The sequence below is a fragment of the Macrobrachium nipponense genome, chromosome 1 (assembly GCF_015104395.2).
Source record: "Macrobrachium nipponense isolate FS-2020 chromosome 1, ASM1510439v2, whole genome shotgun sequence".
In the NCBI taxonomy this organism is placed as follows: Eukaryota; Metazoa; Arthropoda; class Malacostraca; order Decapoda; family Palaemonidae; genus Macrobrachium; species Macrobrachium nipponense.
The window spans coordinates 171,465,127-171,480,496 of NC_087200.1; the positions used below are offsets into that span (position 1 = coordinate 171,465,127).

Consider the following 15,370-nt stretch of genomic DNA (forward strand, 5'->3'; position numbering starts at 1 on the left):
TAGGCTTAAATCGTGAAGTATTTTGCAAAATATAATTTCAATTTATTTTAAGTAAACGATGAAGGAACCAGGTAGTTCAAAAATAAAATAAAAAAATACTGAAAGAGTTATAACTTTGTCATCTACTTCGTATCATATGGAGATAAACCTTGCGAATACAGTCTTTATATTTATACTGTTCATGGTCGACAGATATAATGAAAAATAAGGTGGCGACAATTAATTTATTGACTAACTTGACCATCCATTCTTACAAGAACAAGTGGTGGTTGTAAAGTTTGTTCGAAGTCACCTTGAAACTCAAATTTCTAAGTTCTAATGCAAATCATTAAACTTCTACTGAGCTGTGACAGGAGTTACAAGGTTAATTTGCCGGCAGTTTAATCAAAGTGTCTCAGTCTTCAATTAACAAATTAATAGGAACTATAGTTAGCAAATCAGTGGAATCATAAACCTCTCAACTGCAACCCTGATGAGACTCAATCAAGCAGAAATTCCTAGAGTCTGTGCTATCTGTTAATTTGAGCAAAACCTACATAATTAATGTGGAAAAAATAATTTCTCTATCGTGTGCAATTACTATTTCTAATGAAAATTTAGCTTAACCAGCCTACAGAAATAAGGATTTCGACAATCCTTTGGATTGAACAAACTTCTACAACTTACCAGTAATCACTATAATGCGGAGGCCCAGCATCCGAATCATCACCAAAGTAATAAGAAGACATGATGCGAGTGAAGCCGTATGGCTGAGCGAGGCTGAATGCCACACCAAGACGGTAATCATGAGGCCACTTATGAGACAGAGTGTCACCTAAAAGATGGCAGACAATGGCGTCATAGCTTGAAGAGAACAAAAATATTGTATGTAAAAATCTTTACCAATTAGGCCTTTACCTATTCATAACTGCCTATGTGGTACTGACAAATAAGCCAAAATATTAAAAAACACCAGACATATTTTAACTTTATCACACACTTTGCAAACAATATGCCAGCAATTTAAAAAAAACTACTGAATTTACACTGAAGCTAATTAAACTTAGTAAATGACTGAACAAATACAGCTTGCCATGTTTCTATTACCAGAGTATTACCCCAGAATAAAATACGTAATTATTTTTTGTTTCAGATTAAGCTAGCCTTGTGGTGATATAAGATGCTCTTGCTTCCAGAGCAGCCCATGAAAATAAGTAAACTTAATCACTTAAAGCAAGGAAACACAGAAAGCAACAATTATGCCTTGATATAGAGTTTGTTTATTTCTTAGATGATTAAATTTGACTACTATCGCGGCGGTTGAAATGGAAATACGTACTGGTTTTACTGATGCCATAGCCGATCATTTGAAATTCTAATGCACCATATCCCAAGGCAGAAGAGGACCTAGTGTATGGTTATGAATTCCTTGGGGGAAAGGAATAGCATTAAAGTTGAGATTTAACTCTCTGCATAAGGATGGGATCCATGAGTGCTACTACAGAGGCAACCTACCACCTATACTCTGTTTTTTTCCATCTGTCCTCCCGCCTGTGGTGTTTGCGTATGGTAACACTGCGTCCCGGGCTCTAGATACTAGTTACATTCAGCTTACATTCAACAATTATAATAATATCCTATTTTGAATATTAACGGTGTAATTCGAATACAGTAAATTATTAAAACACTTTTCAATTGCAAATGTACACCCAGATATCCTTTTATTTACCTAAAACTTACTCATAGCGTAACTATTTAAAGCCTGGGACGCAGGCGGATGGACAGATGGAAAAAAACAGAGTATAGGTAGTTTTCGCAAGACTAGGAGACCATTACCATAAACCAAGCAAGAAGACTTTACTTACACAGGTCTCTAGTGCAGGTCCAGCATTATCAGGAGTGCTCTGCTAAATAACATTGTTCTAAAGTAGTGAGTTGCTGCAATGGTGGATAGAGGCCCGGTGGTGGTAACCTCAATTTCCCACCACATGCTTCATCCCCTTCAGAAGGGGTATTGCCAGATGGGTGAAAGGAAAACCTACTTACCAGCACCACCATGTCCACGCTGATTGTCGTGGTTATCCACAAAAACAAAAGCCTTGTCTGGATCTACCATCCCACTGCCAGGTTCATACACATTCTTTAGCTGGTCGAGTTCCTGTATGCCCAAAGCAATCTTCTGGGAATATTTGAATTCTGTTATTCGACCTGTTGAGAAACAGGACAAGATACAAGACATACAAAATAAAAAATAAAACCGAGCAGAAATACAAACCTGTCAATAAATCAATTTACTTTGAAAACAGAACTATTAATTGCATTACAATACTGACTGGTCATTCAGTATTTTACTAAGCATTTTGGTACAGAAAAGAAATTTTTCCTTTTGTTTGCATTCAAGGTTTAATGTGCAATTCATCAGAGCTAAAATAAAAAATATATCTATAAATATTTATAAGGATTTAAAGAAACCAAAATTTTGATATCAATGCAAAATTCATAACTATTATAAAAAATAAATTAATTCAATGGCTTATAGTTTGTTCAACAACGGCAGTGCTTCGTTTTCTTATCATACTAAATCTTATGGCACTAAAACAATTTAATCCTGTCCTGTTCAGGCAAATGAGTGAAAAGAGGTTTTACTGGAGAAGCCATTAAAATAATTCCACAAATACGCATTTATCATTCTACTCGCTAACTAAAGCTAGAACAAAATAATGAAAAGGTCAAATAGGTGTGATATTCATAATTTTTATCATAAATTACCTAAACTTAACTTATACTGATATAATAAGATGCTCTTCTTCTATTGATCTATAAAATCTTTATGAAGTAATTACTTTTCAAATAATTAATATGTACATATTCACTACACGCACACACAAACTTTACGTTTAAACACTTAAATGCATACCTAAGCCATAATATTCCTGGGGTGTCACTGCCCCATTACCCAAGTCAATGACCTCATGGGCAAAAAAAGGCCTTGTTCCAGCAGGGAAGCCTTGCTCCGTGTTGAGGTCATGGGTCAGCTCTAATATAGCTCTTAGATCCTGAAGAGAAAATGAAAATAAATGGCAAGCTTTGGCCGTCGAAGATAAAGCCATTCTGCATCAAGACTAATAAAAATATAAGTTCAATATTCTCAAGGACAATATTTCAACATGATGTCGTTTACATGAAAAGACTCAACACGGAACCAGAAAAATATCTAAAAGAAAAATGTAAAGAATCAGTCAATGAAAAACAATAAGATACGTGTCATGAACATTGATATCCAAAGTAAAGATCTTCACGACAAGCAAGTAGTACCTCTGGCCACATATGCTTCGATGCGTCGACTCTGAAACCTGCCACACCTATGTCCACCAATTTGTTGAAATATGCAGCAACAGTCTGCCTGACGTAGTCTGTGGCACCGTAGAGGTCGGTCAGTCCAAGAAGGTAGCAGTTACGAACGTTGTAGGGATCGGTGTAGTTGTCAACAGTCCCTGTTATAGAGGAGAAAACTAATAAAAAAAATACAACTTTCTACCACCGAAATGGCAGCTACTGGTTAAAAAAAAAAAATTCTGTTCACTTATACTCGGTTTTTTCCATCTGTCCACCACCGTGTGGTGCTTGCGTATGGTTACCCTGCGTCATATTCCTGAAGTCTGGATGGAAATAGACCCTCTCGGATATTAGAACCAATCAGAGCGTGTTTTGGAGCGGTGACGTTGTGAGACTCCGCCCTCCTTACTGTTACCACCTAAAAACTTTTCTTAATTCTTGCAAAAGCGCCAGTTTTGAAAATATTCTTATATAATACGTTATAATATTGGTAAATATATTAGTTATTATAGATGCATACAGAATATATGTATCAACTATGCTATACCAGTTAGCATTTACGCTGGAGCTTATTGTTATAAAAAGGTACTGAGAGTCTGAGTACGCAAGGTAAATGGCACCATTGCTCAATGTAAACAAACCGCATCTGCTGTTCCTGTTCTGTAACTTCTGTCGAATTGATTGAGTCTGTAGTCTATAGTCCCCCTAGTCGTTGTTTTCGTCGTGTGTTACTTGTACTTTAGTCACTATGGAGTGTACAAGAAATCCCGAGTTGCTAGATTTTGAAGGCAGTGGCTTCCATAATATTATTTTGCAGAAAAATAAAGATTTCGTGTGCTTACGAACTAATGCTAAATCAAGGGAAGATTTCGACAAGTGGAGAGAAATATTCAACATCAAAAATTGTATGTGAATAATCTTTTGTATATAATAAACTTTTGTATGAAATAATCTTTTGTAAATAATTTGTTTTTTTCCCTTATATTCCAAGCTACGTAGTTGATTTTAAAATTTACAATGAAATATCAGCAAAGGAAAGCTTTTTGGTATCCGAGGCTGCAATGGTAATATGTATAATACAAGCAAAGCAAAAATTTTGAATAGTTTAGGATATCTGCACAACAAAACCTGAGCATGGCCTTGGTTGTAATACACAGCGTAAATTTGTGCTTTATTACATATCTGCAAATTGAAAATTTTTTCTGGTATATTTTTCTTTGACTAGAATGAATTTGCTACTCATTTCCGTTGGATATTATTAAAAGAATATGCTTTTTTTTATTGCAACATAGATTTACCCTAGCAACAAAAATAAAAGACTATATTTCCTGTCTCACACCATGTATGCTTCCGAACATGAATTACCATCCGTATTCTAGCCAAACCTGACTAAATATATACATTTCAAAAACACTGAGTAAAAACTACAAAACAACAATAGAAAATATATATGTATATAAGCAGCAAAGAACAAATCAACTTGCAGAAGACATATATATGATCAACAGGGCAAAATTTGTGCATTTTGAAGGGTTACAATGATTCCAAATAAAATTCAAAGTAAAAAACATTTTAAACTGTCAGCCTACTTCATATACTAAATGCCTAAGTGTCGAGGCCAATATGAGTAGTTGAGTCATTTTTTCAATGGGTGAAGTATTACGTAACGAAACAGCTGATTGACATGGGATCATATCCCTTCTGGTGTGTTTCATTGAGCAATGTTGCCAGCCATATGCCTTGCGTATCTCGGTACTTTTTTTTAATAATTATATTTACCAATATCATAACCTCTCACAAGATTATATTCTCAAAACTGGTGCTTCTGCATGAATTATTATGTAATGAAGCGGCTGATTGTTATGGGCATGGCTTTCTGCGTGTTTCATTGAGCAATGGTCCCATATTCCTTGCATATCTCAGTAACTTATGATGCATAAGCGATAGCGTAAATATTAGCTGGTACAACATAGTTGATACATATTATCTGTATACATCTATAATAACCATATTTACCAATATTAAACCTATCATATAAGATAAGATTAATATAACTGGTGCTTCTGCAAGAATTAAGAAAAGCTTATACGTGGTAGCGCTAGGAGGGCGGAGTCTCACGACGTCACCGCTACAAATCACACTCTGATTGGTTCTAATATCCGAGGGGGTCTATTTCCATCCAGACTTCAGGAATATGCGCCCGAGACGCAATGTTACCATAGTTATCATGATACGTCAGGATTTAACTGTTCAAATATTCACTCGAGGTATATTGAAATAGGGAACTAAGAGTAAACCATATTTGAGAGATGAAATGAACTAAGCAAATAACATTGGGGTAAAAGCAAAAAATTTTCAGCAATGATATGCCATTAAAGAAAGAATAATAGGTGCAATTTCAACAATACTTTGAAAATAACTGAAAACTGAATTTTTGAAACGAAATATCTCTGTATCCCAAACGATTTGTATGAATCAAGGTAGCAATTTAAAATTTATTCAAGTTTTTTTTTTTTTTAAATATGACCATTAATTTCAAAGAACTGCAAGCTATCACAGTGTGCTCGTTTGGAGGAGTACATACATAATATATATATATATATATATATATATATATTATATATATATATATAATATATATATGCAAGGAGAGTTTGAAGCGGATACGTCCACAGTAACAGGAGCTGACTGAAAGAAAAAGAGAAGAGGACATTCACATACCACTCTTAGACGGACACAAGTCCCTCGGGGTGAAGTTATCAGCTTTGTAAGGGACTGCGGGAAAATCCCTGGCATCGGAGTCGAAGCTGGACCCAGCAGAGCCCTCACCATGACGACCAACTCCCGCCATATGATTGATGACAGCATCCACAAAGATTCTGTAAGAGGGGCAGGGAAGCGGATCGAAAGGAAAGCGAAAGACTGTAGTTCTAATAGGGCAGGAAGGATTCAGTTTAGTTATGCATGAAATGAATAAAAACTACACCAGGACCTTATATTCATATGGTACCACAGCCTTCACAATGTTTGATATCACTTATTTTATCATGAAGACTTGCAATGTACACGTCACAGTCCAAGTAATAAATACAAATGCTGAGAAACACAGGAGCTTACGTATGGGATTTCTAACATATACTCTTCTCTTCCTTGAAAGTCTTTAGATTGACACTTTAAACCCGACTAACATGGGCGTGAAGTACAGTCATAGAAAAAAATAATTGGGATAGTAGGCCAGAATGTAAATTTAATTAAAATTTCAAAAAATAGAACTTGAAAAACTGCTTTTAAATTAATGGTTACAGTCTGCCATAAAGCCAATTTCTGCCTTAAAGGTTTTGGAAATATGCTAACCTAAAAAACATGAATTGCTAAATGTAATGAGATTTACACCAATACAAAAACAGCGAACAAAAATTCTCATTGTAATTCTTTTGTATATTATTACTTTTCATAAAATGTGCACATAAATGTTATATGCATTCCTTATCATCGACTTCACTTCACCTTTGGAGTAACTTGGGCCTAAAGGGAATTATGATTGTTAGGTTTATCTGCCCAAGCCTGGATTCAACACTGTGACCTTTGGATTTAAAACAGTGATAGACAGCCGTCTCATCCATTCGGTTATCAGGAGTTGGGTGTTATTACCAGTTATAATTCCTGTTGGGTGTTAAGTTATCCTCAAGGTTTAAGTGAATTAGATATTACGGAGTAATTGTAACCTAACTCCAATTATAAACAAGTAAAAACTGTGCAGAAGTTTCTTCGGCGCGATCGAGTTTTCTGCACAGCGTATAATCAAGGCCTCGAAAAGCATATCTATATCCTTCGGTAGTCTCGGTATAATGCTGTATGAGCCACGGGCCCACGGCCCATGAAACTTTAACGACGGCCCGGTGGTACCCTGATTTATATCGTTGCCAATGCACAATAATGGCTAAAATTAACCTTACATAAAATCAAAACTACTGAGGCTAGTGGACTGTAATTTGGTATGTTTGATGATTGGAGGGTGGATGATCAACATACCGATTTGCTGCCCTCTGTCCTCAGAAGTTTCTAAGATGTGAGGGCAGACAGAAAAAGCCAGCACAATACTTTTCTTTTTCAGAAAACTAATAAGTCATGCGTGTTTACGAAAATACAATATGTAAATATGTTACAATAAATATATGAAACCATTTGATCCCCCAGGGCTGGTACCAAACACGGCTGAACAGTGATTCATCTACAGTGTGTCGCCGTGTTCACTTCTAGCCCCTGGTGGGTGCCAAGTGTGTTTCGCCGTGTTTAGTAATAGCCCTTGGGGATCATACATACATACATCTATATGTGTGTGCGTGTGTAATTTTTTGTGCAAGTTTGTACACACCAAACACGGCTGAACAGTGATTCATCTACACTGTGTCGCTGTGTTTAGTACTAGACCCTGGGGGTGTCAAGTATGTTTCTCCATGTTTAGTAACAGCCCTTGAGGATCATGCATACATACATACATACATACATATGTGTGTGTGTGAGTGTGCCATTTTTTGTGCAAGTTTGTACACAATTCAGCAGTATCAGCACCTCAAATATGGATGGATAGTTGCCATCGTAGTTTTTTCTGGAGCCATCCCCCAGTACAGGTAAGGGCATAATGTTGGAAAAATGTTTTCATCAACATGAAAATACACATGAGCAAAACATATACGTACATATGTCTGACTCTTTTTAACTTACCTAACACCTACAGCATTACAACGATGAACCATATCAACAAACTCCTCCTCTGTCCCTGATCTGGAGTGGAGCTTATATGACACTGGTTGGTACCTCTGCCACCAAGGATACGGGTAGTCTGTCGTAATCACTGTGTGTTCATTTGGAGGAGAAACCTATACCAGGGGAAATGTCAAAACAGGTATATTCAATGCAAGGGATATGATAGAATGAAATTATTAAAGAAACATTCAAAACGAGACTTTGTATACCCCAATGCTGTTGTATTATTATTATAGTTGTATTTACATAAATAACTTCACATTCACAATCATTGTTTAAATACATGAAATATACCCAAAAAGCAACTATAAAACCATGACATAGCAATTACTTCAACTGAATAAGCTAGACCTGAACACCGCAGAATCCGGCACCGGCTAAAAACCTTTCACACTCCAGGGCTATGTCTGTCCACTTCCATTCGAAGAGGTGGACGATGACAGATTTCCCTCCACAGGCAGGGTTCTCGTATCCTTCTTCCTGCCCTGCCCAAACAGCCAAGGTGTAGGCAAAGCCTACAAAACTATGGAATGAAAAGAAACACGATAAAGTTAATATTATAGGAATATTTGGCATATGATCTTAATTGTGAACTATTTTGTTATATAAGATTTTTTGGATCCAAATAAAATATTACATTTAAAAGTAATCTTGAGAAATTTTCATGAATTCCTCAAATATTTTCTTTCCAGCATTTTCTTTTATTTGAATAGTGGGAATTAGCGATGCGTCCCATATCAGAAAAGTCCAAATCGTAGTAATTTTCATAAGATAGCCACCCTGACAATCCAGTAGCAGACGTGTGCTAAAAAGGCAACTTTTTATGCCCGAGGCATTTCAACTGGATTTTACTGTGCGCTACTATGTGGGGACCTCAGTCCCTCTACCCATTTCGCCTTGTTTCAGACTGTGGTCACTGGACACCTGGCAATAGCAAGAGATCCTACCCAATGCCAAATCACATGAGCTATTGGCAATCAGTGGTGCATCAATTACGTACTGAGAAGTTACTCTTAGTGAAAAATACATACATCATTCGACAGTTAATTCATCGTGTGTATAAAAGTAGCTATTGAAAAGCTTTTGATTGCCTTCATATGGCCCCAATGAAAACTAGGTTAATCAACATTCAGTCACAGATGTTGGAGAAACGGCCCCAAATTTCCTTCTTCCCTGGCCAAAGGTTCCTAACTGTTACAGCAGATTTTTTCCTATTAGTAAATACCGTACACAGCCTTTAAATTGTGCTGCTGTCTTACTCTCTTTGAGGGTTAGGCAATGTAATGGGAGATTTTTGTTTTTATATACATTAACCACATTGTTATTGGAGTATACTTTTATATTTAGCCAAAACACTGTAGAGTACAGCATGCCTTTCAAGCATCCACAGGCAGCCTTTAACAAACAAAACCTTTATCTAGGGCAATAGGCTAGTTTTATCAGTAACATCAGTAACTGAACAAGTAGTGCGGTAAGACTGAGGTACTAAAATTCTGCCCAAACAGTTCTGGTAATGAGCACTGATTCAATGAAAGTGAGATTGCCCTGTTAAACATCAAGTTTCCATAGAACAGAATACCCAAATGTGAAAAGTGAAAAGTGGAGAGTAAAATAATATTAGAGAAAGATTATGACAACACATATTTCATCATCAACAACAACATTATACTGTACTCATATTGCAGTGATAGGAAGTTCTTTGAAGTAGTATTAGAAGGCCAGCATCAGTGACTCAGCAAAGGAAGGCCATTCCAAAATGTTGTCAATAAAAGAAGGGAAATGTGTCACCTCAACAGGAGGTAGATGTACGCAAAAGAAAAACTTCAAGTGGCAGAAAAATTAAGGACTGCAGGAAGTCAAAGAAATACGACATCACGCACCATTGATGTTTCAGGCTGTGTATGTTACAAAGAAACGCCACAAGGGGTCACCAGCACCAATAATTCCTGGAATGCCTCCAATTCCAATTATATTATAATTATAAATGTGTCCTTAATGACGGTCTATTTGTTTTTTTGCAGTTTTAAAGTACATACAGTATTTGTTTAGATTGTGTAGCTTTTGTACCATACTGATTTAAATTTCAGCTACATACAAACATTCATCCCTCATCTTTCCTTCCATGGGCCCTGAATATGACCTGCATTTGTGCCCAAGGCTGGTGGATGAAAGGCAGTTGAGGGGCTGCTGAAAGTTTCCCGGCCCTGCAACGAGGACAAGAAACTAAACTGGAGGTGCTGGCTGAACATAACCTGAACTTATGTCCAATGCTGGAGGATGGATGGCTGTTGGGGGCCTGCTGGAAGTTCCCTGGCCAACCAATGCAGACGTGCTGGCTGAACATGACCCAGACTAGCGCCCATGGCTGTGAATGGAAAACAACTTGGGGCTGCTGGAAAAAGCAAGGTGACAATCTATTGGGTAGAACTAACCTTCGGCGGTTAGCTCATGGGTCAAAGTGTTTCCTCAGGGGGCCAACTGTTTGGGGGTATATTTGCTCCCCCAGGAGATCACTTTTGGTCTACGAGCTGACTGTTTGCCCAAGTGCTCGGATGGCCAGCCATGACTGGGCACTGGGCAGACAGCTCTTATGTTGAAGTGTTTTTCTATGGAGGCAAATGCTTGGGGAAACAGTTATCCCCCAAGGGAAACACTTCTGGTCTACGAGCTGACTGTTCTGACTAAAGGAGCTTCCAAAAAAACACAAGTGGCCAACTCGAAGGTGGGCAACTAAGTCTGAGTGGCCAGCTCTTAGGTCGAAATGTTTCCTAAGGAAGTCAACTGCATGAGGGAACAGTTACCCAGAGGTGAACCCTGGCTTACAAGCTGATTGTTTGACCAAATCTGCTTCCAAAGAAATACAGGTGGTCAACTTGAAAGTGGCTAACTAAATTTAAACAGGTCGAAGTGTTGCCCATAGGGGGGGAGAGGGAGGAGGGAGGGGGGAGACGGCAGCGGCAACAGTTACCCACACAGGGGAATCTTTCTGGCCTATGAGCTAACTCTTCTGCCTATTAGAGCTTTCCAGGAGACATAGTGGTGAACTCGAATGAGGCTAACCTTGGGTGGCTGGCACTTACTATGGGTTTCACATACAGTGCAAGCACGTTTTTTGGCAATAACTCTATTACACCCAGTGCCGTAATTTATAAGAGTATCATGAATCACTAGTTGTTAAGAATAATGACACTTGTCCCTGTACAAAGAGGCAAAAACTCGATTATCCAGAAATGGATACAAACACAACGGTAAAGAGCTCCGCCTACCCTCTCCCCCCACCTCCACTGCCACCCCTCTCCGTCTTCCTTCCCTCACCTTCCCTTCTCTCTCTCTCTCGCTCTCTGAAAGTTGCTACAGTTTAACTTTATTTTGTATTTTATTCTATCTATCTATCTATCTAATAATATAGATTGTTGTATATATGTAATGATCCAGTCGGTATGTATGTGTATATATATATATATATATATATATATATATATATATATATATATATATATATGCATATAAATACCCAAAATAATTATTCATGACGTAAAAATATGTACGTCGGCATAATCAAGGCTTTAACTCTGATGAATATCCGGTAGAAAGACTCAATTTTTATTTGTAACACAGAGTAACTATAACCAGTTACCTATTCAAACCAACCTGAAGGCAATTAGCGGCTTTCTCATGGCTAAAAATGTTGAAAAGTTGCGTGACACGCATTTCTGCAACCATGCCAACAGTTAAGTTCCGTGGTGTCCATCTCTTCTTCACCTTCGTAATACAAGTTCTATATTGCTGATACCCTGAGCCCAAATGTGGATTACGAAGAAGGTAACCAACCACAAGTATAACAGTCTCTTTACCATAAATCATAGTGTCTATTGTTTTACTACTCCACCATACATTCAGATATCTATCACTCTAATAACCATTTACAGTAGGTAACCACTACCACAGAGAGAGAGAGAGAGAGAGAGAGAGAGAGAGAGAGAGAGAGAGAGAAATGAGCAGATCGATGCATAAATAAATCAGTTAACTGGCAGCTAACAACCGACTTCGTTAAATATATACAACAGTATATTATTAGATAGATATATAGATAGAAAAAAATACAAAAGTTTAAACCGAAGCAACTTTCAGAGAGAGAGAGAGAGGGAAGGGAAGGTGAGGGAAGGAAGACGGAGAGGGGTGGCGGTGGAGATGGGGGGAGAAGGTAGGCGAAGCTCTTGACTTGTTCGAATCCATTTCTGGCTAATCGAGTTTTTGCCTCTTTGTACAAGGACAAGTGCCTTTATTGTTTACAATTAGTGATTCATGATACTTTTATAAATTACGGCACTGGGCGTAATACACTATAGCAAAGTCTCGTACCGATACGAGTGTTCATTACAGAGTTATTGCCAAAAAACGTGCTTGCACTGTCTGTGAAACCCATAGTAGGTTGAAGTGTTTCCCAAGGAGGTTAACTGTTTGGGGGAACAATTTTACCCCCCACAGAGAAACACTTCTGGCTTACGAGATGATTGTTTGCCCAAGACTGCGTCTAAAGAAACATAGTGGCCAACTCGAATATGGCCACCCAAGTTCGGGCAGCTAGCTCTAAGGTCGAAGTGTCTCACAAGGTGGGTCAACTGTTTGTGTGTGTGTTGGGGGGGGGGGGGGGAGTTTCCTCAACTGTTCGGACGGCTGGCTCTTCGGTTGAAATCATTTGTCTTACTTAAATATATGTTAGGTTTTATTTAGCTAATAACTAATACTGGCATTGACAGAGTTTAATTTGGAATTAAAATAATGAGTATGGAAGGTATTCGAATCGAAGTTTGTCTTACTTGAGGAAATCTCTCTCTCTCTCTCTCTCTCTCTCTTTCTCACACACACACACACACACAATCGGAAATATTTAGGAGAGAGAGAAAGGGACAAAGCAGCACTGAAATGGCTATTAATTAGCCTAAAATAAGCTATAAATCAGTCTGAAATAATTATCTATTAATCAATCTTAAATAATCTGTTAATATTCTTAAGTAATCTATTAATCAGCCTAAAATAAGCTTTTAATGTCTTAAATAAGCTGGTAATCAGTCTGAAATAAGACATTAATCCCTCTGAAATAAGCTATTAATCAATCTCAAATAAACTATTAAAAAGTCCGAAACAAAATATTAATAATATGGTTGAGGTATTTGTTGCAGGTTTAAAGGGTTGTGTACAACCATGGGTCGAATTATGTTTGCAACTGAAATATAATTCATTTATATATTAGACTGAAAGAAAGTATATGTAGTATTCCTTTTCAAAAGGAATAATTTATCAAAATATCAATAAGATTTGAAATGTTGATAGGTGATCAAGTGAACCTAACAATAAGAATGAGTCCTCTCTCTCTCTCTCTCTCTCTCTCATTGGGCATCTCACAGATAAGGATGCTGGTTTTTGCAGTGAGAGTTCAAATGTTAATATCAGTTGAGTTAGATACAAAAGGCACACACACACACACACACACACACACACACACACATATATATATATATATATATATATATATATAATATATATATATAGAGAGAGAGAGAGAGACAGAGAGAGAGAGAGAGAGAGAGAGGAGGTGGAGCGGGGGTGGGGGGGGTGGGGGGTGGAGGACAACAAACACCTCACTCAATTCAAAATCCAGGGAAAGTGCTGTAGTCAACGTTGGGGAAAGCGATTATATAAAACGCATAATTAGGGAAATGTTGTCCTCTCCAATTATTACGTTCATACGTTAGGCAGTTTTACAGCTCCAACCATCAATTAGCTAACAAATAGACTTACGTATACGTATGGTAAAACTGGTTTTCACGATTGTTATTTTTTACGTTGACAGTGTTAGTGATGAAGACTGCGAATGAAATTCACATATATCGCCAGTATGGAAAATCGTGTTAAGCACCTGTAACGCTGTCTTTAATTATGTTGATAATACGTAATTTTCTTTACTTCTTAGTCACCTTTAGACCACTGTCATCTGACACAGCTGAAGTACCGGGTTGCTTCTAAATCGAATTTCCCGCGCTAAGACTGTCTGCACGAATGTCAACAAACTATTCAACGTAGCCTACAACAATCTCCCAAGGTCACTCAATTTCTTTAAAATCACATATAACAGATTACTTGTCATTGCCTAATCACATCTCGGTTATAAGAAGATCATGCGTAATTACTTACAGGATGCGACATGTCGACTTTCTCATAAAATTGGCGTAGATATTCACTATTTCATACTTTACACTCACACCAACTTGCAACGAGAGTTACACAGCTGACCGAGCTAAAACTGTCGTACAAAGGACAACGCAACTGTGTGAATGAATACGTCTGGCAGGGTACGCACTGACAAACGCTGCGACTTGTGTCTGCTTGTTGCTTCAGTAAAAAATAAAGAGAATATATATATATATATATATATATATATATATATATATATATATATATATATATATAATATATATATATATATATATATATATATATATATATATATATATAGCATGACTTTTTATCAACCCTGATTTTTCTTGGGAACTAAGAATAAACACAGGGACAAGGAGTAAAACACCATTCCACGGCTACATAAAATTACCGGAATGATTTACTCCGGTCCTCTTAACTAAAGGTCAAAATATGTCATGTTAAAATTACACTATTTTTTATTGTGGGATTCTTATTGCTCTCTTATTGGCAGTTCTTCGATATTTCAGAATTCATGTTTTGATTGTCAATTATTTTTTTTTACGTAGTGTAATAAATTCCTACCAATAGCTAAACATTCATTGATTTGCAGAAAGCTTATTATAGGCTCTCAGGTTGCACAGCGATTGCATACAAATGCACCAACCACATAAGTGCATCAGAAGGTACTAGATTTAGCTGTGGGTTACAGGAATGGGAATTTAATTTTTTCTATGACCACTGCGTAAAAGTTTTCTTTGCTTGGAATTCTGTTTCGACGATGTCTGTTAGTGTGTCTTTCGAAAAAGAGGCTGAGTAACTGATCTGGGAAGACACGAGAATCTAAAATTCTTGAAGTAGATGGTAAGAAGGACTGATCGGAATGTAGTGAATATGAAATGCTCTGAGTCTAAAATGGGTATTCATATGCACAATTTCTGAGCACGATGAAATACATTGCAATCAAAAATATAGTTTAAAGCATTTTTGGCATAAGTCAGTTTCGCAAGATATTATTTATATTATTTACTTAATTAGTTATATATCATTCTCTTCATGTCTACTGAATCACACAGTATACACATGACCA

The 15,370-nt window shown here is 37.1% G+C and overlaps 1 protein-coding gene across 4 annotated transcripts in view; it reads right to left on the reverse strand.

Annotated features, from left to right (window-relative positions):
* The window catches only part of LOC135219830 (alpha-amylase-like), a 42,797-nt gene that overhangs the window by 9,341 nt on the left and 18,086 nt on the right, over positions 1-15,370 (reverse strand). For 2 of the 4 annotated variants that reach the window (XM_064256930.1, XM_064256928.1), the window contains 7 exons: positions 8,434-8,605; positions 8,041-8,195; positions 6,037-6,194; positions 3,295-3,473; positions 2,897-3,035; positions 2,026-2,187; positions 667-814 (listed from right to left, as the gene is read on the reverse strand). In XM_064256930.1, coding sequence (XP_064113000.1) covers positions 667-814; positions 2,026-2,187; positions 2,897-3,035; positions 3,295-3,473; positions 6,037-6,194; positions 8,041-8,072 — 818 coding nt within the window. In that variant the 5' untranslated portion in view covers positions 8,073-8,195; positions 8,434-8,605. Of the gene's footprint in view, positions 1-666; positions 815-2,025; positions 2,188-2,896; positions 3,036-3,294; positions 3,474-6,036; positions 6,195-8,040; positions 8,196-8,413; positions 8,606-14,277; positions 14,400-15,370 lie in introns of those variants that run through there. The other 2 variants (XM_064256929.1, XM_064256931.1) reach the window with 2 other exon arrangements.